General features: G+C 41.1%; 1 protein-coding gene across 1 annotated transcript in view; it reads left to right on the top strand.

Annotated features, from left to right (window-relative positions):
- The window catches only part of JAZF1 (JAZF zinc finger 1), a 350,631-nt gene that overhangs the window by 265,772 nt on the left and 59,674 nt on the right, over positions 1 to 25,185 (top strand). Inside the window, exon 3 of the mRNA XM_001163921.4 lies at positions 19,169 to 19,365. Coding sequence (XP_001163921.1) covers positions 19,169 to 19,365 — 197 coding nt within the window. The remainder of the gene's footprint in view (positions 1 to 19,168; positions 19,366 to 25,185) is intronic.

The raw sequence follows: 25,185 nt of genomic DNA, 5'->3' as shown, positions 1-25,185 counted from the left end.
GAGTTTCCATTGTTAGTAAGGGATGTGAGGGCTACTTCCCTGGCAGTCCTGCTGAAGGCATGAGAAAATCAGAATGCAGTCAGGCAACAAAAGGTTGCCACAATTTATATAAACCTAAACAAAACAGAAGCTGGGGTTGACGAGCACACACAGTAGTTTTTAACATCCGGGACCAAAGTACAGCCCCCGGCCCAACCATACACAGTGGTCTTCTGCTTCGGGCCTCACCCTGTGCATAACATACTCCCCACAGTTGGCTTTAGAATTTTTTGTGCCCTCCCTCAGGTGTCTATTCCAGGCTGTTAGCAGCATTTGAAGAGCAGAGACCCTGTCCCCATCTCCATGTCCCCTCAGCCCCATGTACAGGTACCTCCATAACTACTTGTGAAATGGAGTTACGGCATCTGAAAATATTAGGAGCGATTCCTTGCATTGTTGACTCAGAACTTTCCAGTTTACAAGTATTCAAGAACTTTCAACCCACATAGCAAACAGATAGCAGGCGGTTCTCTCCATATTTTGTTTCTCCTGCCCCTGTGCTCTGTCCCCAGGTTTGTTCTCTGTCAGTTCTCCCGCCCCTCTTATTCATTCGATTTTACTGTGCTTTAAATCTTTATCCTGAAGAGCCACCTTACGTGCTTTCAGAACTTGTGGAAATAAAGAAACACATCAATGAAACCCCCTTTTACAGATAAGAAAACTGAAGCTCAGAGAGGTTAAAAGCTTATCACAGGCATGTAACTAGCACGTGGTAAAGCTGGATACAGGGCTTGCCTGCAGGTCCCACCTTTGCTTCTCTGCTAAGAGCCCCTGCTAGGTAACAACTCACTAAGAGTGAAAGAGAGAAATTAGACTTCAATTATAGTAAGAAGAAGGTAGGTCAGAAAGCAAATGGCCAAGGTATCTCACTGCCTGAATGCAAGAGAAATGAGGCATCTGCAAGGGCTCCCACAGGTGGGTTGGATTTTCTTCTTCTGGAGATGTTAATCAGTCAAGGAATAGAGGGTAAGAGCAAGCTTGACCCAGTGTGCTCTGACTCAGTGTGAAAGAGAGCAAGGGGTTTCCACTCCTCCTGCAGCTGTGCTGACCACTTAGCTCCGCAGCGCCCCTCCCACCAAGCTCTGTTCACGTGGGGTCTTCTTGTTCCCCACCCTCCTCCGCCCACAGACAGCGGAGATGAGACAGACCTGGAGAAGACCTCCCTCCTCACTGTCCTACTTGTCCAAAAGGTATGGCCTTCTGGTTCTTTTGTTGTTTTTTTCTTCCTCCCTTTTCTTAACACATTGTATGGTTAGAAAATCTCAATCTGGCTACACACACACACACAAATATATATATATAATATATATAAATACATATATAATATATAAACATAAATATGTATATACATATATAAAAATGTATATAAATTTTTTTTTAATGTATGCTGTTCTGTATTGACCTCCCTTTGGTCCCATAAGGCCTAATGAGGAGGCAGATTCTGGAGGCCCTCAGGAGGTGAATTAACTCTTTCAAAGACACTGGGGTAGCGTTCAGTGAATTACCCACTAAGTAGCTCCCAGATATCCTGAAAGATACAATGTCTCCTCACAAATACCTCATGTTCTCCGAGGGAGCGATACCGACACAAAGAATGTGTGGTTAATTGCGTAAATGAGGCCAGAGTCAGCTGTATCATCAGCACCGTGAGTGGAAACAGTACCTGCCACCATCACGAGTGAGGACAGGGGAAAGGGAGCTTTGTGTTGGCCGTCTCCAGTCTTTTCCCAGCTGTCATAGGCAACTCTGGCCTTCTGTTTATGCACTTTCTGCATTTTAATTCCCAGAATTCCTTTTTTCCAAATTCTGCATTGTAGGGCCACATGCTCTGTAAATAGTCACCCAAGCCCCATTGTAAATTATATAGGGGGGGGAAAGTTGGAAATGTAATTGGCTTTTCAGAACTCTAAATTTCAAGGTTTTTGTTTTAATTTTAACCTTAATCTTAACAGCCCATTCTAATACCTTTCTCACTATTCCCTCTTCCTTCCTCCCTCTCTGCATCACCCACCTCCATTTATAGGGGTGGGTGAAAAATTTTCTTCTGAAGTCAGTGAGAGTTTCGGACTCCTGTCGTTCGATAGGAGGCAGAGTATGGAGGTAAACTAGCCCCAAGATTTTTCTCACCCTCTCCAAGGGAAAACCCAGTTTGGTCTCAGGTCTTACCCAAGTAAAATTCCTGCATTGTGAGCAGACTTTTCACTTCCAATAAGGAAAAGGAGTCGACTTTTTCTCTAGGTGTTTTTGGTTACACAGTAAGAAATACAAGGTCAGTTAACATCACAAAGAATCCCCCAGGCAACTGAAAGAAGTGTAAGTGAAAATTATTGTAAAGTACCCTTCCCAGCAGGTACCAATGTTAGAGTTTTATTTCAGCAAATTGTTGGGATCCCATTATTTAGGAGGGTTTGTGAACAGATTGAAATTGAATTTGAGCTACTTATTGCATAAAAGCCACGTGATGCTTATGTCCTGTATTAACATTTTTCGGCTCCCAGTACACCCCCATTCTGAGCTGGAAGATATAAATGCTATGCCTTTGAGAGGACATCTTTGCATAAAACACTCAAATAAATAAATGTACTTTTTCATTTCAGATCTTCACTCTTAAATAATGTTTGTACCCCAGATGTTCATCTAAAAACATAAAAATATTGTCTGAAAAAAATATATGAGACCCATTACTCAGTCTCTCCTCCTGCCATTTATACTGCAGGTATTCCCCAAGTTTCTCTTCTCAACCTTTGCCTCTTTTTCCCTGCTTGCTCCCTTAGTTTTCTCCTCTGGGTGGATGACTCCCAAATCTAGATCACATCCTTGAGTATCCCACCACCATTTCACACCCAGCATATCCAGATGGAGCTCTTATTAGTTGTAACAGCACTGCTCAATAGGACTTTCTGTGATCGTGGAAATTTTATGTTTCTATTCAATATGGTAGACCTTAGCCATATGTGGCTACTTAATAAATTAAGTAAAATTAAATAAAATTATAAATTTCATTCCTTGGCTGTACTAGCCACATTTCAGGTGTTCATAGCTTCATATGGCTAATGGCTACTGTATTGAACAACACAGACTTTTAGCATTTTGTAACTTTCCTATGGCGTGATATTAGCTGTGGGTCCTTGGGCAAACTACCTAATGTCTCGAGGCTCAATTTTGTATCTGTAAATAGGACTGATAACCCCTTGCAAGCTGTTATGAGGATTAAATAAGGTAATAATGATAAAGCACGTAGCATATCACATACTAAAAAGACTTTAAAAGTCATAGATCTTTTGCCCTTATTCCTTCTTTAATATTAACATCCAGATATCCACCTGAAGCTTGGATAATGTGAACGCTCTCCAGAGCCATTTTAAGAAGGGGTTAGTTTGCACACTGTTGGGAACACCTAAAAACGGTATGGATTAAATCTGGCTTAAAGCTGTAGCTCTTCGGTGTTTGGTTGTTGGAAAAGTTCTGAGCAATTCCCTGCATCATGGTTAATATAAGAGTGCTTGGCAGGGTCTGACAAGATTCTCCTAGTTGGTTGGAATTATTTTAGTTAGGGTATTTGTCTCATTTCCCAGGGCACAATAACAGGAGGAAAATCTCCATGAGGCTAGCATCTGGTGCAGTAATGATTGAGAGGTAACCCCATTTGAAAATGCCCATTGCTTCAGTGGATACTTGGCGTGGGGGGAACAACCGCTTGGTTTGCATACACGAACTTGGTGAAAGAGGCTCCTTGGTCACCAAAAATGGCCTGGGTGTTGGGTGCAGAGGTGTCCAGGACCTTCAGTCACTCAACAAGGAGCCCTCTGCTGTGGACCATTCCTGCATACGCAAGTAATGGGTTTTAAAGAGGGTTTGCCTGGTTTATATCCCGGCTGCAATCCATTAAAGCTTTAATTACACTAATTAGGGATTTGGGATAATCAGGTTGGCTGGCCTGAAATAGGGGCCTGTACTCTCTGAAGAAAAGCTTTGCTAAATAAACCAGCAGGATAAACAGGATTGTGGGACGCATGCATTCCTGGGAGCCAGCTGATGCCCAGGATTAGTGCATGCCTTTGGCATGCAAATGAAGGCTGCTCCTTGTAAATCAGCAGAAGGTCCAGAGGCCCCTCCAAGAAATACTTCATTAGCAGTTAAGTAGTGACATTCTTGAAAAATTTAAACACACACATACCCCCTGAATTTTTTTCCAGATAACCCATAAATTTGTGCAGGCTTTGCGTGGGAGCTGTGCATGGGATGGAGCATGTAGGGGAAAGGTGGCTAGGAGAGCTTATAAAATACACATTGATTTCAAAGCATTACTGAATAGTGGTTTTATGTCATTCTTTTTTCCCTCTAACTTAAAAACCACCAAAATCTCACTATACTGTGCAAGACAGCATACCATTTGACATTATAACAGACTCTCATACCTGAAAGAGTTGGGAACCATTGGCTGATATTTTCAAATTAATAAACATTCAGTGTCATTCAATGGTATAGACTCTATATAACAGTGCTCCTCCTTTGCAAGCATTTGGCAGTGTGTGTTGTGTCCCTGCAGTTATGCTGCTGGCCATCTTAATTGTGAATCTATGTTAGGTATTTCCCAGGAACTATGTTGGAAAAATTTCCTTTTCCCTTTGTTCTCTTCTGTCTTTCCTTTCTTCCATTTTTAAAAATCCCTATATATTTTTAAGTGATTATGTGAACACAAGATGAAAAATATGTGAATTATCAATCATGGCCTAAAAAGGGAGGAAGGGAGAAAGCTTAAATAAGATAGCAAAATATTGACATTGTGGCGGTCGTTGTGGGTTTTTTGTTTTTTTGTTTTGTTTTGTTTTTTGTTTTTGAGATGGAGTTTCACTCTTGTTGCCCAGGCTGGAGGGCAATGGCGGATCTCAGCTCACCGCAACCTCCACCTCCCAGGTTCAAGCGATTCACCTGCCTCAGCCTCCCTAGTAGCTGGGATTACAGGCATGTGCCACCGTGCCCGGCTAATTTTGTATTTTTAGTAGAGATGGGGGTTTCTCCATGTTGGTCAGGCTGGTCTCGAACTCCCGACCTCAGGTGATCCGCCCGCCTTGGCCTCCCAAAGTGCTGGGATTACAGGCATGAGCCACCGCGCCCGGCCAGTGGTGGGTTTTTTTTTGAAATTATGCCTAATAAAAAGTTTAAATTATCACCATCATCAACATCTGCGTCCTTTCCATACCCAAGATTTACACACAGTTCACAGTTTACCAAGTATATTTAGCACTCAGACTAATTGGGTTAACCTTCAGTAGGCAGAAGAGGAGGCATGGAAGTTCACATTTCTTCAATTAAAAAAAAAAAAAGTGGTTATTCAAAATTAGCAGGGCCTGGGTGGTTATTCAAAATTAGCAGGGCCTGGTGGTGTGCAACTATAGTCCTAGCTACTCAAGAGGCTGAGGCAGGAAGATTGCTTGAGCCCAGCAGGTCGAGGCTGCAGTTACCTATGATCGCGCCACTGTACTCCATTCTGGACAGCACAGCGAGATTCTGCCTCTGAATGAATGAACGAATGAATGAATGAATATTATTCAAGTGTGTACTTACCTGAATAACCTAATAATACCTGAACACATTCAACAGGTGCCAGCCTCCTGGATAACAGGGAAAACTAAACTTGTCAATAGACAAAATTACAACAAATTTAAATACTTCACTTGATTTTTATTTGTGATTCTAGAATCAGGCAACACCTCATTTTATAAAATAGAATGTGTGTTCCAATGAGCTGAGTAGATGAGTTTGGCCTGATAGGCAGAAAAGGGCTGAGAAAAGCAGAAACAGAACAAAAAGTGCATTGGTTCTTTTAAAGTCATTTGTTGTTCTTATAGGGGACTTCCAGCTTAGGTAAACTGGGCCCCTTCTGATTGGTTGCTGTGACTGTCCTGTTTTTTTGGAAAACTGGCCCATTTCAAAGTTTAGCCTGAGCAACTCCATTCTGGTTTGGTCTGCTCAGTTGGGGCCTAGTGCAGAACCTTAGTCCAAATCAGTGACCGTCCATGAATTTTATTTAATGCTTTTAAGTTCAGAAGTAGTTTAACTGAACTCTTGCAACAAAAGGCAAAAAATCACTTTGAAAAAAAATCTACCCCCAAAACCCATGCGACTTGAGGTCTGTAAGCTTGAGATGCCCACATGCACATGCTTTGTCACAGAACAGCCCATGCTGGAAACTGGCTTTGCCCCCAAAATAGTTTTACTGTCTTATTATTAGTAGTTCATCTAAGAAAAAGTGCTGTAAACTCTGCTCTATCTTTCAACAATGCTAATTTGCTGACTGCTCTTCTGTGTATAAATAAGTGTTATATACACCATAAATTTGAGCAGTTGGCCCATACATAATTATATTTCATGAATAGATGCTGTTATCTGAATATGTCACTAATATTCTTGCTTTAGCTTGGGGACAGCTCTTGTCTTAGACATACTCAACTTTCTCTCTCAGATATTACAGTCTGCCAGCTTTGTTCTCTGATTTTCTGAGAAGGGATAAAGTATGTACCAAATGCCCAGGCCAGGGTATTAGTGGAAATCTCAGTAGATATAGAGGAAAATGTGTAAATCCACGATGGCACAAACTTTCAGCTTACATGTCACCTTCATTGGTTTGTAGTGACTACTTAGGGCACAGTGCTGAAGAAAACTGTAGGCTGAGTCCCAAAGCAGCACAGGCAAGAGTGCTGTAATCGATTAGTGTGGCCGTCTTGGGCAGAGTGCATTTAAGTGGCACGAGAGCCACTGTGTGTGCCATCTCTGGCTTAGAAAAACCTTACCGATTTGAGACCTCCTCTCACATTGAGAATCTTCTACCATCTCATTTGCTTCTCCTCCCCTTTCTCAACCCAGTGTTTAATTAACTGGACACCTCCAGTGTGCCCCACCCCCTGGTGCTAGATTCCCCGGGAGTCACTTGTTCTTAGCTGGATGTTGATGGTCACCCACTCCACCTTGTCAGAAGAATTCACCTAAGGATAAGGCCATGCAACATCAGAGAAGTACTTTTCTTTGGAAATGGAGATGTCCAATCCCAGGCTTAGATACCTATCTTAGCCCAACTGTGGACTGCATAGGTTCCCCCAAGAAATTACCTCTTATGTAAGAATTCTCCTAGATGGCTGTTAAATTTATAAACAATTTCTCCTTCCTGGGAAAGGGTCAGGAGCACAAGGCCAGCACCCATGGAAATACCACAACTCTGAGTGGTCTCCTAGCATATATTGAGTATTATGTGGAGCCAAGGGCTTTTCATGCATTTATCCAATGAGATGTTGATAATAACCCCCATGAGGTAAGTGTTAGGATTACCTCTGTTTTATAAGGAGGACCCCAAGATGAGAAGGAGTCATTAATTTGCCTAAGCTTGAACACCAACTAAGTCAGATTAAGAGTTTGCCTTCAGAACCTAGATTTTTTCACCCACCAGGCTGTGCTCCCAGCTGTATACTGGATTTAAAACTCTAAGAGACCTAAGTGCAACTTTCTCTTCAGTTTTTAAATTTCTTCTAGTTTATGGGGAAAGTTATGCATCATCTCATTAGCAGCTTACAATGAAACCTCAATAACTCATTTAATTTACTTCTAGAGGAGGCAAAACAAGAAAACTGAAAAGCTATTTGTAGTTTTATACCACAAAACCTTGTAAAGTGCAGCTTTGTTTTGTTCATTAGTCTTTACGTGGGTGTCAAATTAGCAATGAAAACCATGTGTAAGAAATAGCCATAGTTATTTGCAATTCAATGAAGGTAGAAAAGGAACGGAAAGGAGGATAGGGAGTTGCCAAGAGAAAGATATTCCATTGGTCTCCAAACCAAAGACTTGTGGTATAGTAGCTTTCAGAAGTGTTTTTTATTCTTGGCATCAATGACGGAAAAGACCATGGTTTATTTTATTCAGGCTAAAGTAAATCAAAATTAATTGCTTCACTGATAATTTATGCTGACCTGTGGCTTTAAAGAGTGATTGCCAGAACCTGAGCAGGCTTTCATTAAGGTAGATTGACTATATCTTTCCATAGTTGTGAAGAAAATATACAATATTTGTTGGGAACATACAAAGAAATAGTATTCAGGAATGGAATTTTGTTATTTCAGTGGCTTAGCTTTGGTGCCTGGATTTCGTTTGAGTGCCAAAATTTAGGAAAAGATACTACTGGTTTAAAAAAGTGGTTCTTAAGTGCTATCCACACCACAGCTGCTAGTCTGCTGCTGTTCATGAGGACGTTTCCACTGGTCCGCAGTGTCTGAGCTGCCTGGGGCATGTGGGGCCAGGGAACAGGGGGCATCCAGCACCTCACCACCCCTCTGTGTGTCCAGCTGTGAGAGGACACTCAGCTCTTGCTCACCACCTCCCAGCTCTTGGAAAGGAGAAGCTACTGGATTTGAGTGCCCTTGTATTTGCCTTCTTTCGTTTGCTCAGCATATTTCAAGCAATTCCACCTAAATTTAAGAGTTCTGTTTGGTCAGCATTCCTTGCAACTGAATTTTTCGCAATGATAATAATAGAAAACACATTTAGATATTTTTAAAAATTTGCATCTAGAGAATAATTGTAAACAGTGTATTATAAATAATACTATATATATGTGATGCAAGTATAAAGTAATGATAACATGAAATTTTATATTGTGGCTTTTCTTCATCAAAACAGTTTAAGTAGATTTTTCCTATGTTCTGTTATCATAATCTCAGAATAAAGAAGAATCTTTCTCAAGAAAGCCTTTCTCAAGAAAGGATTTATTCCAAGATTATGCTCTTCCTATATTTTATGTTAAAGTAGTTTTTCCTTTTTAATTAGAGGCTGGTGATGATAGATGGTAGTTAGATAAGGTATACATGGCAATATAAAAATTGGCAACCCAATGTTATTTAAATACTAAAAAAGGTATAGAATATCCAAACTATAATATACCAAAGAGAATATAAATTTACTGTAGCTGCCTTTAAAAAAGAAAATAAAAATAAGAAAAATAAAAAATAAAAAGAAAAATAAAGAAATAAAATATGATTGTCAAGACAGTAGATGAAGGAAAGATCACCTTTTATCTTTTTTCATCCTTACCCCACCTTTTCTTCTTCCCTCTCCCCCACAAAAAAAAAAAGAAAGAAAGAAATGAACATGTAGAAGCAAAATAAGCTACAAGGTTTGGTGTGAAATTGGCTTGCCCTCATATTTATTTATTTTATGCAAAATTAGATTAGAATTCTCCAAAGACCAGGAGCTATATCCTTCCATATATGTCAAATATAAACTTAGAAAACTTAGAAAAACAAGCCAGGCGTGGGTAGCTCATGCCTGTAATCCTAGCACTTTGGGAGGCCAAGACAACGAGACTGCTTGAGCCCAGGAGATAGAGACAAGCCTGGGCAGCAGAGTGGGATCCTGCCTCTACAAAAATTAGCCTTGGATGTGGTGCTCTACAAAAAATACAAAAATTAGCTGGGTTTGGAAGTGCATCCCTGTAGTCCCAGCTACTTGGGAGGCTGAAGCAAGAGGATCACTTGAGCCCAGGAGGTCGAGGCTGCAATGAGCCGTGATGGCACCACTGCACCCCAGCCTGGTTGACAGAGTGAGACCGTGTCTTAAAAAGAAAAGGAGAGAGAAAATAACGTCTCTCTTAATGCAGTAAGTCTGTCAGTTTTAGTTTGGTACCCAAGAACACAATCTATTTCATTAGCTGTGTACTACTCAGATTATATCCACAACCATTGTAAAGGTCAAGTGAAAAATCACAAAAAATACCTCTTACAAGTTAAGTGCCAAACTGATCTGATCAAATGGAGTGGGTTTTTTTCCTGGTGCTGCTTTTAGTTTTATTATTTTGCATTAGAATTTTAATAGCATGTTAAAAGGGGCTCAGAGTTTCGGTGATACTGCAAAAGTTTTATGAAGCTTCAAAATCCACCCCGTGGGCCTCAGATCGTGAAGTCAAAAATAACTCCGGGATAAGAAGTGAAACATAGGATTATTTGAAGCATTACTAGAAACTTTCTGAAATTAATGTTATTTGGAAATCCAGATTTTCTCTTTTCTACTGAAAAGTACATTTATTAAGTTCCCAGATCACCAAAATAGGCCATTCTATTAACGAAGGGGTGCTGACAAATGATTACTCCACTTGCTGTTTCTAGGTCGTTTTACTAACTCACTGTTTTAACCAAATACGCCTTTAGCTTCACTATGGAATTAAGTTGCTGCTAAAATAAGAAGATCTGCCACATGAATTTATTAGCAGATGTACGTTCTGAAAGCCATCATTACATTGAGACCTAGAGCAGCCAGATCCTTTGACATGTGGGCCACACATGGTTGCATGCTGAAATGTACCCATTATTTCCATCACCGTTTCCTACAGCCACATTTCAAATGTGCCATGCACTGTTTTGCTTACTTACTGGTTCTCTATCCATCCTTGTCCTGGATTGCATAGTAACAGCCAGAGAAAAGAAAAATCCTTACTCTCCATGTTAGACTATCCTTCAGAAGGTTAGATTGTCATGTCAGAAATACCATCATCTGGAGCAATGAATTACCAGATTTGGGAGTGCTTGGAATCTCAGGGCCTATCTGCCAACTCCCCACAGCTTTTCTCAAAAGCTTGTTTTTGCTGAAAAATGGCAATGCCCAAAGGGCCATTGAAAAGGCAGAACAAAGCTTTTGAACTTCAAATGAAGCATAGTTGGATGTGATGTTCTACAGAGGGTCTGCTAGCAGACGAAGTCAGAGCCTTGTGCAACTTGATGAATCTGCCAAGCAGAGAACAGCCCTTAGCTGGATGGAAGGATGTCAGTCCAGCAGCTCATGGCATGTAGGGTCTCCTGTTGCCTGTCCTGCTGGAAAGACCCTCTATAATTTTGTTCTACTCTAGAAATCAAGGCCAGGAAGTACGAAGAGGTGTATGAGTTTATAGATGGGCCCCAGCGTGTTGTCTAATGAGAGGAACCTTCTTTTTCTGTTCATGAGTAGTTATTGTATCTGTCTTCTTGAATTTGCCTGTGATTGCCATTTAATAGATACCATTGCAATTTAATAGATGCCTGGGCCAGGCACAGTGGCTCACGCCTGTAATCCCAACACTTTGGGAGACCAAAGTGGGCAGATTGCTTGATCCCAGGAGTTCAAAACTAGCCTGGGCAACATGGTAAAACCCCATCTTTACAAAAAGTACAAAAAATTATCCAGATGTGGTGGTGAACGCCTGTAGTCTCAGCTACTCAGGAGGCTGACATGAGAAAATCACACGGCTGCTAGTGAGCCATGATCATGCTACTGCATTCCAGCCTGGGCGACAGAGTGAGCCAAAAAATGAATAAAAATAACATTAATGCCTGCAGAATCAGTAAAGGTGTGGCTCTTTGCTTTCAGAATCAGCAAAACTCATGATGGCAGTATTTAAAATCCTAATATTCCGTGCCCCAAAGTAACCAAATGCTAGTGTAGATGGCAGAAGGTGAAAGGTTTGCGAGTTAAGATTTCCAGTACAAGTGTTAGTCACTTCTTTTTTTTTTTTTTTTTTAAGACGGAGTCTCGCTCTGTCGCCCAGGCTGGAGTGCAGTGGCCCGATCTCGGCTCACTGCAAGCTCCGCCTCCCAGGTTCACGCCATTCTCCTGCCTCAGCCTCCTGAGTAGCTGGGACTACAGGCGCATGCTGCCACGCCTGGCTAATTTTTTGTATTTTTAGTAGAGATGGGGTTTCACTGTGTTAGCCAAGATGGTCTCGATCTCCTGACCTTGTGATCTGCCCATCTCGGCCTCCCAAAGTGCTGGGATTACAGGCGTGAGCCACCGCACCCAGCATATTAATCACTTCTCTTATGAACCAGGAACCTGACATTTGTTAAGCACGAAGTGTCAGGCCCTGTTCTAAGTGCTTTATGAATATTAACTTACTTAATCCTCACCACAACCCTTGGTCGGACCTGTCATTGTCACCATTTATAGATGAGAAAATGGCAGCACCGAAAGGCTAGGTAGGTAACTTGCCCAATGTCATCACACAGCTAGCGGGGCATGGATCAGGGATTTGAATCTAGACAGTCTACCTCCAAAGCCCACCCTCTTAACTGCTACACTGATATATTCAGACTCCAGACCATGACCTCCCAGGGGGTCAAGAAGTCAATGTGGTGGTCATGACCATCATATTTTGTTAAAATGAAATAGAACAGGAAAATGCCAGAGTATATCACATGTAGTAAAGATTGTTTTGTGAAATTTGTTTCAGATGTTTATATTAAAATGTCTTGTCCTTGAGTCCAGAAATGTTTCATTATTCATAATTTTTTAGATTTCATAAAGATAGTATAAATACTTCATATTACATAATACCCCCAGTAGGGTCTGGGGCAGCCCCATATAATCACGTACATTAATATTTATACAGTGAAACACATGAATATTTTCAGTAAATACAATAAAATCTGTAAGTAGCCTTTCACCCAGTCAGGTTAGTTTGCCTTCCAATGACGGTTTAGTGCCAAATTTATTTTTTAAAAATTTCAGATTTCAGAGCTTTGGAGATCTCAAAATTGCAGGTTGCAGGCCTATTTATACATGTGGGCGCACCAGGTCGCACTGTGAGATACGTTTCTTATAATGGGTTGAAGTCAAAACAAAGTTTGAAAAATACTGCACAGTGCTATTGCTGGAATCATTCACTGTTAGAACTGGGAAGGACCCTAGCAGTGATGTATTCCATATATCCATAAAACCAAATCTCAATTTTAACAGGTAGAAAAACCAGGACCACAAAAGTGAATACAGTGACTCCCGGAGGCCACCAGTTTCTTTGCCCCAGAACAAGCCTCCTGGCGACATGCAGTGCAGACCTCTGGACCATGTGCCCTCTCCAGAGTCTCATAATCACAGCCACACCACACCACACATCTTGGAGTTTTCAGTTTTTTCTGAGACTGCAATTTCAAGTGGTCACTTCAGTTTCTGAGTTCTCTGATCCAGTGAAAGCCAAGTGATTTTTTTCCCCAGCAGGTCACTTAGACTCAGGTGTTTTGGCCCATGGAGTAAGGTGGCAATGGAGTCTCTGCCCAGGTTCCAGCAAATACTGTACATTTCCTGAGTTTGTGGTTGAAACTAGTCTCCCTGGACCAGCAGTTGACATTTTCCCCCTGTGGAGTTATATTCATGTTTCCACGTTGAACATGTCAGACTGAATGAACATTGTGGTCTGAGGATTTAAAAGATTTATAATGGAGTCTTGAAAATTTACTTAAGGAATATGTACTTCCCCTAGCAATAACAAATATTGCTACAAATGACCATATTAAATTAAAGTAACTTAGACATTTCTGATTTGTAGGGAAGTTGAAATTAATCTTACAGCAGTTTCAGTTTCAAAATGAAAACACTGCTTTGCCTGACCGCAGATTTTCAGGCTGTTAGTCAACAGTGAGTGAAAGAGTCTCCAAGTGACATTTTTTCTTTAAGAAATATTCAGTGTTCTGTATGTGTAGAAAAATGTTAGAAGGAAAAACCCTAAAATATCAACCATAGTTTTATCTGGGTAATACGTCTCTTAGAAAAAAAAAAAAGTTTTTACACAGGAAACATCAAAAATTCTTTTCATAAGCTGAATGGTAGGTACACGGATTTCTATTTTATTAAAATCTTTATGTGTGGAAATGTATATATTGATTTGCATATATATTCCATAATTTTAAAAAATACCTTTATTTCATTTCTTTTCCTAACCTGTGTGTTGGTCAATTAAAAAACTTTTTAAACATAAGTCACAAATCCATAAAAAATGTTCTGTAAATGTTCTTTACTGAGATATATTACTTTTTACAATTTTAAAAAAGAAGACTTTCTTATTCATTCTTCGTTCCTTCCCTGATTAATTCCTTTAGTGAGTAGGCAAGAAGCCCGGTTCAAATGCTTTTTTTCCCCCACATTAAAAAATAATAATCACTAGAAGGTGTACTGGCAAATGTTGAACTGACTTGGGGAGGAAAAAAGTCTCAATTTGTGTTATTGCCAGTTTCTGTGGTGTAAATACTCCTGCCATAGCCAATTTCAAGCTACCCACATGTTACTAAACACAGAGTAGGTTACTTTGCATTATACAGAATATAGTTATAAATAATTCTACCAAATAGATAAAATGTTAATGTAAATAACAAGAATATAGATAATATTAAAATTCAATAAAATAAGTGATGAGCCTTGAGTTAAATATCCTTGTTTTTAACAAAGCACTTGATTTAATTATTTATGTCAATTAGTTTTTAATAACGGCTGTGTTTAACAACAGACTCACCAAATCCCTGAAAATTTAAGTCAGTTTTCACAACCCAGTATGAGCCAGCTCCAGCACACGGCGGCTGCCAGATCAGAGCAGTGTCACCATTGCAAAGCAGAGAGAATTCTGGGAGGTGGGCACAGCCAGCCTTTCCCAGATGGTAGCCCAGTGGGGCTACAATTCCGGAGACCTCCCCCGCCACAACCGGGGAGCCCAGTGGTCCCACACAGCAGGATGGACTGACATTGAGAGGATGAGCCTTTTGTTCTCCCAGCTGCCCACTGCCCCCATGTAAACCGCCAGAGGAGTCCTCACTGCATTTCCCCAGGCCCCATGCTCCAGCTCCCTGAACACTTTCAACTGTGAAAATCATGACAGCGTCCCCAGGCTTGACTGGGCTCTGATGCCAGCTCTGCCACTATCCTAAATGACCTCAAACAGGTCACACCACCTCAGTTCACAGTTACTGTAACAAATGAGGGGGCTGGACCTGATGATCTGACTTAACCAAGGTTCCTTCCTGCTCTAAAACCCAAGTGAGTCAGGCGCAGTGGCTCACACCTATAATCCTAACACTTTGGGTGGGAGGATTGCTTGAGCCCAGGAGTTTGAAACCAGCCTGGGCAACATAGTGAGACCCCATCTCTACAAAAAATCCAAAAATTACCTGGGCGTGGGGGGGCGTGCCTGTAGTCTCAGCTACTTGGGAGGCTGAGGCAAGAAGATTGCTTGAGCCCAGGAGGTTGGGGCTTCGGTCCACTGTAATCACACCACTGCACACCAGCCTGGGTGACAGCGAGACCCTGTCTCCAAAAAAATATCCACATCAGCCGTGATTACTGAGAGCTTCAGAAAGATCACCAGTGGTGTCCAGACTTATTGAGGAAAGCTTAGGCCACTGAGTCACATGACTCGCTTAACCTGAACTCAGCCTTGGCAACACGGTGAATCTTTCCAGACCTGATATTTGGTGAAACGGGGAACATAGTCCTCATTTGTTGGCCAGAATCACAGCCTTTGCTGTGCCTCCTTGGCTTCTCTAGACACTTTTGTCTCCCCAAATGGCTCCTTGCCACTAGGAATCTGCCCACCTTTTGACAGACAGCTGTGCTGATGGAACATTGCTCAAAAACTTGAGAATTTACTTATTAAATTAAGTCTCAGAAAATGGGTTAAGTCATGGTTAATGAAGGGAGGAGGAAGAGGAGCAGCATGCTAGTGCAGGGGAGACACGGGCCCTTTTTAACCAGGGTTCCCACAGCGTTTGTGTGGCATTCCAGTGTGTGTTTGTTGGGGCGGGTGGTGTGGGTGTGTGTGTGTATGGTTGTCACTAGAACAAATTGTGCAGCTGTGTACCTTGGTATGTCAAGGTTACCATGATTTATAGGTTGTATGTCCAAGTTCACAACACCAAGAGAGGAGGGAGAACTGCAGAAGGAAGTCTTAGCGACAGGGCTTTAAGAATGTGTTTCATGTTTAATGCTTTTAACATGGGTGCCTTGTTCTTGCTTCTAGAAAGCACTATAGAAGATATAACCCCAATCCAGATTGCTGTCTGTAGCTGGCCAAACCCATGTGAGGGTGAAGGTGGGGTTTGTGTGTGTGAATGTTGTTATGGTTGTTTATAGTTGTTGTGTTATATCTGAGCTGTAGGAGAGTGTTTTACAACAAGAGGTATGAGTTCTGTAATCCCAGTACTTGGGAGGCCGAGGCAGGTGCAGCACTTGAGGTCAGTCGTTCAAGACCAGCCTGGCCAATGTGGTGAAACCTTGTCTCTACTAAAAATACAAAAATTAGCTGGGCATGGTGGTGGCACTTGTAGTCCCAGTTATTTGGGAGGCTGAGGCGGGAGAATCACTTGAACCAGGAGGCAGAGGTGAGCCGAGATCGTGCCACTGCACTCCAGCCTGGGCAACAGTGCAAGACTCCATCTCAAAAAAAAAACAAAAAACAAAAAACCGACGTATATATATATATATATAAGAGTTAGACGTAGAGAAGCCTTTCTCTGCCTCTGGCTGTCTCTCCCTCTGTCTCTTACACTGGATATGCACCCTCTGGGTTTATTCCATTCAGCCGTTCCACAAACGGAATTTCTGCTCTACACGAGGCACGTGTGTGCTCAGTGCTTTCAGAGCCATGGGCGTGTGGTGTGTCCTCAAGACACTTGGAGTTGAGTAAGGTGGACAAAATATAGAAACATAACCATATAATAATGCTTTATGTAATTAATAACAGCTTCTGCATTTTGAGCCACTTGGTACATGACAGGCCAATTACCTCATTTACTCTCACAACAGTCCTCTGAAGTTGAAATGTTATTGCCCCGTCTGCCAACAGGTCACCTTCTTAGGTTGTGAACATTCAGACTCACAGATGACCGTGGGCCACATAGGGCACTGGGTCTGTTCAGAGGATGGAGGACAAGTCGCCTTCTGCAGGCTCCCTTGCAGCAGTGCACGTGGGAGTCTGTTCAGGTGCAGAGAGGTAGGAGTGGAAGCTATCCTGGTAGAAGAGCCTCATGCCCCACAGGAGCCAAAGCTCTTGAAACACGCTCTGGGCATAGCTCCCCATTCTGTGCAAGGGCCATGCCCAGCTACAAGATCACCACGCTCAGGAAGTCCAAATCAGGATTCTTGGCTTCCTATCAGATAGCTACAGGTTCCTAGATCCTCCCAGGCTGTGCAGTTCACCAGTCAGAGGTCATTCTTATGTAGATAGTGTTGCCTAGTAACATAGTTGACATACTGTCTTTTAGCAGGTTACCAAATTTAGCCAAAGATCAGACTCCCATGCAGAAAGGGAAAAGACGTATGTTAATTCCTTACCTACTCTCATTCCCATTTTACAGAGAATAAACCTGAGATTCAGAGAAGTTTATCAACTTGCCTCAAATTACATAATAACCCAGCCAGGATTTGAACCCCGGCCTGGCTCCAAATACCATGCTCTTAACTAAAATGCAAGATGTAAAAATTTTTTTCTACCCCCATAAGCATGTCCGTGTTTATTTTGCTATTTGAAACACTAGTTTGAATTACTTAACCCTCGAGAACAATCGGCCTTCCTGGAAGCAGCAGCCTGTTTATCCTGTGGCTTTGCCACTCCCTGGCGCACTGCATACCCCAGTGTGAGAAGCTCAGCACCATGCTAGTTAGCAGTTCTTCTTAGGATAATAAAAAAAAAGCACTAGTTCTTTGCTTTTCTCTGTGAGTCTGTATTTTTAGTAGAGGTTTATGAGGCGGAGGAAAAGAAGTTTAAGGACAATAGAACCAGTTTTGCATCTGAAGATAAATGAGTACCTACCTGGCTACCAGGTGCAAACAATTCTCTTTTGCCTTGACATTCCTTTCTTCTTTTTAAATCATCACTATCCTATAGCACAAAACCTAAGAGCTCAAGGCAAAGCTTTATTACTAAGCTCAGTTCAGCATATAAAATCCAGTTTATATATCTGGATTATATTGCAAGAACCATTCAAGAAATGTGCCATCCATGTTCCAAGTATAAAAACAGAAATTTTAAGACAGCGTGACAGTATTACTGTTGTTTCATTGGGTGTTTAATTGACTTCAAGCTTTTGCCAGGTATTAGAACTATCTGTTGACTTCCAAAACTTCATCATGTAGTGAGGAAAAATACTAAGGAATTTTGTAGACAAAATGTGAAATAGGTTAGGTAAAATACCATGTTTAAGTGCAATGCAGTGAGCTTATGATAAATTATATTGAAATAGTCAAAATATAATTGATGCAGGAGGTGTTGGAGAGAGGCCTTGAGGGGCATGGAATGTTCTGTTTCTTAGCCTAGGTGGTCGGGACAGCTGTGGTTTTATCATCTGAACGCTATCATACATTTATGGACTATGCTTTCTATGGCAGTTTTCAAAAATGCAGCTGACAAAGTTTGCCTGCCAGTATGAAAAGGTGAATGTTCTTTAGGTAGGAGATACCATTTCATAGATTGTTTTGAATCTCATATTACACGAATTTACAAAATGGTAGATTATACAGTGAGAAAAGAACAAAGTTTGAATATTACCAACATCAGAGAAGCACTGGAAGAATGACTCAAGTTTCCAAAGTGAAACTATCAGGAAAAGTCACCTTTCTCTTTATGAGTAATAAAATTAGAACATAAACAAATCATCAGTGGTGACCTCCCTCCTTGTGCTGCTCTCTTCCCTTCTTCTGGAATCTTCCTGGGCAGATGTGTGCAGTTCTGTCCGTGTTTCCTGAGGTGGGCCTGGCCCTGTGCTAGGAACGGGGGACTAGAATCCTTGCCTTCATGACTAGGGAAGCAAGGACTCAATTAGCCAAGAAAAGTTTTTAAACCCAAATAACAATATGAGAATCAAAGGAATGCCAAAAAATAAAAATAAAAAAAGTTTTCATGGGGCCGTTTATGTTAGATGGCCGTTAAGTGGTACAAAGAAGAAATACTGCCAACCTGCAGATAAAGGAAGCACTGTCTACTTAGGAGTGGTTGGGGAACTTTGAGGATGTGTGGGCTTCCTATGGGTAGAAAAAAAGAGAGCAGACCTTCCAAGAGAGGAAGTCTTGTAACTGAAAGTATTACAGTGGGTGCAGATGTATTCTGTGTGTATAAGCTTCCTGGCAAGGGGGATTTGCTGGGGAAGAAATGGACCTGACTTTGAGAAACCTTAAAAATAACAAGCTAGAAGATAATTCCATTGCATTGGAAAAGGGAAGCTGTTGTGAGTTTTTGAGATTGGGACTGACCTGTGGCCAAGGTCCTTTTCCAGGGTCATGCATGTCTGAAACTCTAATGAATGTCATCAGTCCCCATGCTCTATACATGGCCCAGGTTCCTTACCTTCCATTATTGTTTCAGATTCATGACAGATGCTGCCCGCCGAGAGCAGGAGTCCCTAAAGAAGAAGATTCAGCCGAAGCTCTCACTGACTCTGTCCAGCTCAGTGTCTCGAGGGAATGTGTCCACTCCCCCACGCCACAGCAGTGGAAGCCTTACTCCCCCCGTGACCCCACCCATCACCCCCTCCTCTTCATTCCGCAGCAGCACTCCGACAGGTGAGTGGCCTGGCCCTACCGCCTTGAGAAGGAGGAGAGGGGGGAAAGAGAAAGTGTGTGTGATGTGCTGGGGGCAGAAAGGGGCTGGGGACAGATGACGACACAGACCCACCACATCGTTGATCCTTTCACTAATCTCTATATATTGATAAATTCTTTAATTTATTATTGAAGAAATATTTATAGATTATTGTTAATATGCATGTGATAATGGTTTTGTAGATTTTTTGTCAATATATTTCCCATTTTTACTGTGCATACCCATCTACACAACATTTTTAATGGGCTCTGTAATACATATTTCATCACCCGATTTACAACTAAATATATTATGAACATTTTCTCTTCTAAAACAGTTAAAATAATTGTATCCTTTAGAGAAAACATAATTTATTAAGCAGTCTTGGAGAAATTTAGATATAATTTTTCTTCCAAGGAGACTTCATTGTTTTTACAACACCTTGAGAAGAAGGGGGAGTCCTTGTCTTCTCCAGCTTTTTCTATAGATAGTGGAAACTTGCCCTTCAATTTAGCTTTTTCATTTGCTTCTTTATACCCACCTATTCACCAATCAAGTAATCCATTTTATTTTTCCCAGTCCATCTCTCCTATTTGCCTTCTCTTTCCCGTCAGTCTCCCTGACACACATGTGGATGTGCACTACTCCAGCACTCTCATCTGCTCTCCTCCAGGTCCTCGCCTTAAAGAGGCTTCTGTCCTTTTAAGGGTACCATCTTCATTGATTTGGATCAACTCTACTCAAAACTTTATCCTCAGTTCCACATTAGGATTAGCCTATAATAATCTGAAGACAAAGTTCAGTTGTTTAAAAGAAAATATTAGTAAGAAAACCTTGGTAGACTTACATGTCTCAAGAAACTAGAACTTCAGCTGGGTGCTGTGGCTCACATGTATAATCAGAGCACTTTGGGAGGCTGAGGCAGGAGGATCACCTGAGGCCAGGATTTCAAGACCAGCCTGGGCGAAATGGCATTTTGAATGCCTCACAAGTGCCAGAAACTGAGCTACTGAGGTGAGCAGAGAGAGGCCCCCTGCCCTGACCTCAGGAGCTTACACCTGTTGGAGGATATTGGCATTCTAGGGGCCAAACAAGATCACTCTTGTCTTCCTCTCCCAAGTGTGGAAATGATTAAAAAGTAAAACAGCAGTCATAGACGAAGAACAAAATATCAGCTGTATTATTACATAAAGCTAAACCACAGAATGGAGCTTGGATCTGTAACAATTGGGCTTCCTAGTATGTCTTCCCAGAATTCAATTTATTTCCCAAAGTGCACTTCTCAGCTTACCCCAGGGTGGTAGCTGACCAGAGCGCACTCTGGACCCTGAGCAGAGCGTGCCCAGCCCTTCCTCCCTAGTTCCTGCTTCATTAAGTCACTGTTCCTCCTTGGGCAGGAGTGAATAGAGATGGTGGAAGAGGTCCGCATGTTTGTGCTGTCTGAGAAACAGAGAAATAGCTCTCTTCCCCCAGTGGGAGTATAGACCGTCACTAATCAAATCAATATGCAAATAAATATAACCCTGTAATCATGACAAGTGCTATATAGAATTCTGTGATAGGAGGGCATCCGGAGAGAAGTTTGACCCGGTCAGGAAAGGCTTCCTTTGAAAGATAAATAGGAGTCAACTAAGTAAAGAGGAAAGGGGGAGCAATGTCACAAAGGGAGCATTCTGCAAAGGCTCCATGGAGGGGGAAGCCTGGTAGGTCCCCATTACTGAAAGGCCAGGTGGCCCGAGTGTAAGATGAGACTGAGGAGGTAGGCGGGGACTAGGGCATTGGGGGTCTTATTCAAAATTTTGGTTGAATCGAAGAGCAAAGAGAACCCACTTGTAACCACACCATCATCTCCTTAGCCATGATTAAAATTATCTTCTCTGACAGTTTACGTATTTCTCTGTCATCCATTTTCCATTGTGCAAAGTGTGTTTCAGAATACTAACTTCACAAAATACTAGTTGGGGAAAAGGGATTTCCTAGTAAGTTTGGGGAGATGATGAGTTAGACAAAGTTAAATGGATTTCTTTAATTCGGGGCTTTAATATGCACTGTTAGTCTCCAAGGGGAGGATTTAGTAAATTTCCCAAACTTAGTTGCTCTGATTAGGGGACCTCTTTCTTTATGGGGCATCTCAGGGGACTCATGGTTGACAGACACCCTGTGTTCAATCAGGATTGAACATTTTGAAGACAGATTAGGTATGGGAGATAAACCAGAGTTGCTGCCTTAACTTCTTTCTTTACAAATGGTGTCACCTTGGGCAAGTCACTAATACCCATTATATAGATTTTTTTGTCAAAGTTAAATGTGATAGCACATGTATAACACAGTGCTCAATAAATGTTCATTTCTTTCATCTGGGGTTTTCAACTTTGTATTTTAGGAACAGAATCAAGGTCATGCTTCTAGAGGACAAACCAGTTCATTTGTGTTAGGCATTTGTCCATTTCCTTGAATAGACCACCATGTTTCCCTTGTATTTTATTTTGTGAAGATTGACTTTCCAGGATATTTGTGTAACATTTATGTTGTAAATCTAAGGAATGAAAGAGAGTGTAGTGTAATTCTGCAATCCTCTTTTCTGGGTATTGCTGTGGTACTTATTCACGTATAATATGAATTATGGGAGCAGTTTCCCATTGGCTGTGTTTTATACCTGAAGTAATATGGACTGACTCATGTCCAACCCCAGATAACTATGACTGCCCCAATTAGTGACGGGTGCCTAGGACCCCATGAAAATAAAGACAGTTTAAAAGTGAGAGTTTATTATTTTTCATGTAAGAATGTTTGGAAGAAATGGAATCATTTCCTTTCCTTCAGACATAAAGAAATCTTTCTGACACCTTGCCTATTTTAGCAATTTCCCATTGAGAGAATTAATTTATGTTGTGGTAAAGATGTATCATTTTCAGTCTGTCAAGATTATTGGTAAGTTATTTGCTGCTGGAAGAACATTCCATGTAAACATCAAAAATTAGCAGGGGAAATGGTTTCTTAAACCCCTACCATGTACAATTTTGATTGTGTACATTTTTCAATGTTTGGAATGTTATTTTACCTGTAGTAAGAGAGATCAGCTTATTTTGCCTGACTAATGTGGTTTCAGTCACTTTCATTGCCAGGTTATAAAATTCCACATTTCTACCCCTTAAATTCACTCTTCCAAGTTCTATATTCATGATGCATTCCCACTTCAGAAGTAATAGTCATCTTGTAGGAACTTCATTTATAAAATGTTCTTTAAGGTATACTTTCTTGACAATACTGAATTAGAGCTCAGCTTTATCCTAAAGTTTCGAGTATTTCTTAGGTATACTTGGAATCAATGTTTGTTTTGCAATTTTTTTCTTTTCTGTTTGAAACAGGGTCTTACTGTATCACGCTATCACCTAGGCTGGAGTGCAGTGATGCTATCATAGCTCACTGCAGCCTCAAACTCCTGGGCTCAGCCTCCTGTGTAGCTCACCTCAGCCTCCTGTGTAGCTGGGACTACAGGCACATGCCACAATGCCTACTTAATTTTTTGACTTTTTTTGTAGAGATGAGGTCTTGCTATGTTGCCCAGGCTGGTCTTAAACTCTTGGCCTCAAGCAATCCTCCTGCCTCTGCCTCCCAAATCTCTGTGATTACAGGCAGGGGCCACCATATATATGGCCTGTTTTGCCATTTTTACATCCTAGAAGAATCTTTTTCTCTCATTGTTTTCCTTTCCTATCCTTGTCTTTTTTTCTTTTAATATATAGAAAAAGTATTCATTTAAGAAAAGCTTAGAATAGTTTAAATCATAGATCAGCAAACTTTTTCTATAAAGGTCCATGTAGTAAATATGCTTTGCAGGCCACAGGGTCTCTGTTTCAGCTACTCAACTTTGCCATTGTAATGTGCAAGCAGCTATAGAATCACCTAAATTAATGGGCATGTTGTGTTTTATTAAAAGTTTTTCTAAAACTTTATGTACAAAAACAGGCCAGAGTTGGCCCATAGGCCACAGTTTTCCAACCCCTGGTTTACATAATAGAGAAATGGAATTGAAAAATAAATGTGATTAAATTATCTGAAAATAAAGTGTTAAGATAATTCATACCCTTCTCCTTTTAAAAGTAGTAACATGGGCCAGGCACGGTCGCTCACGCCTGTAATCCCAGAACTTTGGGAGGCAGAGGCAGGTGAATCACTTGAGGTCAGGAGTTCGAGATGAGCCTGGCCAACATGGTGAAACCCCATCTCTACCAAAAATATAAAGATTTGCCAAGTGTGGTGTCTCACGCCTGTAATCCCAGCTACTTGGGAGGTTGAGGCAGGAGAATTGCTTGAACCTGGGAGGTGGAGGTTGTGGTGAGCTGAGATTGCACCACTGCACTACAGCCTGGGTGACAGAGCAAGACTTCATCTCAAAAAAAAAAAAAAAAAAAAAAGTAGTAACATCTAAAGTACAATTACTTAGAGGGAAAGGCAAGTAGCACTTGTGGAGTGTTTGCTATGTGTGCTTACTGTATTCTTTATGTATGACATTGTATTTAATCTTAACACCAGCCTCACTGAGACATTATTATTCCCATGTACAGATAAGAAATAGAGGCTTACTAAGGTTAACTTAACACATCCATGTCTGTCTATTCAAAGAATAAGCTCTTTCCAGTATACCCACACTTTCTATCCACATTCATTATTATTACATTAATACTTTTTTTAAAACTTTATTACACCATCCACACTGTGTGTGAACTTGACACCTCCAAACTCAAAATATGTTAAGTTACTGAAACCTTGATTTGACTTCATTCACCGTAACTTTCATTTTCACACAGCTCTACCATTCAAACAGCATGTCATAACAGAAGGACTTAACAGTTTCATTCAGCCAGGGTTTCTCTAAGGGTCAGCTGACTCCAGATAGCCGGTTGTTAAATAATCAGGTTTGCAAGCTGTTTACTAAACTGTTACCTTGAAATCAGCCATGGTGGGAGTATTTACACCAGTGAAATTGGCAAATGCTACATATCAGGACCTTCCCTGCCCCACCTTACCATTATACCACTGTTTTTTCCTTTCAGTATTTACCAGATTAATCTTACTTAGTTTGTAGGTCAAGGAATCGTGGATTCATGTGTCTGCAAATAAACCTAAAGTCAATCACCAATAAATAAATAATGACCATTTCAAGCAATGGACTGCTTTGTAGGCACTAACCACAATTATCTTGTTACACGAGAAAATCCAGTTTCAAAACTGCATAAGCAATATGATCTCAATTTTTTTTTTTTTTTGAGACAAAGTCTCACTCTATCACCCAGGCTGGAGTGCAGTGGTGTGATCTCAGCTCACTGCAACCTCCACCTCTCAGGTTCTAGAGATTCTCTGACCTCTGCCTCCCAAGTAGCTGGGAATACAGATGCGCATCAACACCACCCAGCTAATTTTTGTATTTTTAGTAGAGGCGGGTTTTCGCCATATTGGCCAGGCTGGTCTTGAACTCCTGACCTCAAGTGATCCTCCTGCCTCGGCCTCCCAAGGTGCTGGGATTACAGGCGTGAGCCACCGCACCTGGCCAATGATCTCAATTTTATCTTTTATTTAAGAGAAGTTAACCATGGTTAACTACCTTAATATGATAGGAAGATGAATGTTATTTTCTTCTTTTTCTTTTCCCATATTTTCTACAATGAGTTTGTCTTTCTTTTTATAATTAAAACAACTTAGGACATATGATTGGAAGATATAGAATTACTGGCCCTAAAAAGAGTTGAATGGATCTCTTTCCATCAAATTAATTGACCTTTGACATGGGGTCATCCTAT

The sequence above is a fragment of the Pan troglodytes genome, chromosome 6 (assembly GCF_028858775.2).
Source record: "Pan troglodytes isolate AG18354 chromosome 6, NHGRI_mPanTro3-v2.0_pri, whole genome shotgun sequence".
Lineage (NCBI taxonomy): Eukaryota > Metazoa > Chordata > Mammalia > Primates > Hominidae > Pan > Pan troglodytes.
This window is presented reverse-complemented; position numbering and strand designations above follow the sequence as displayed.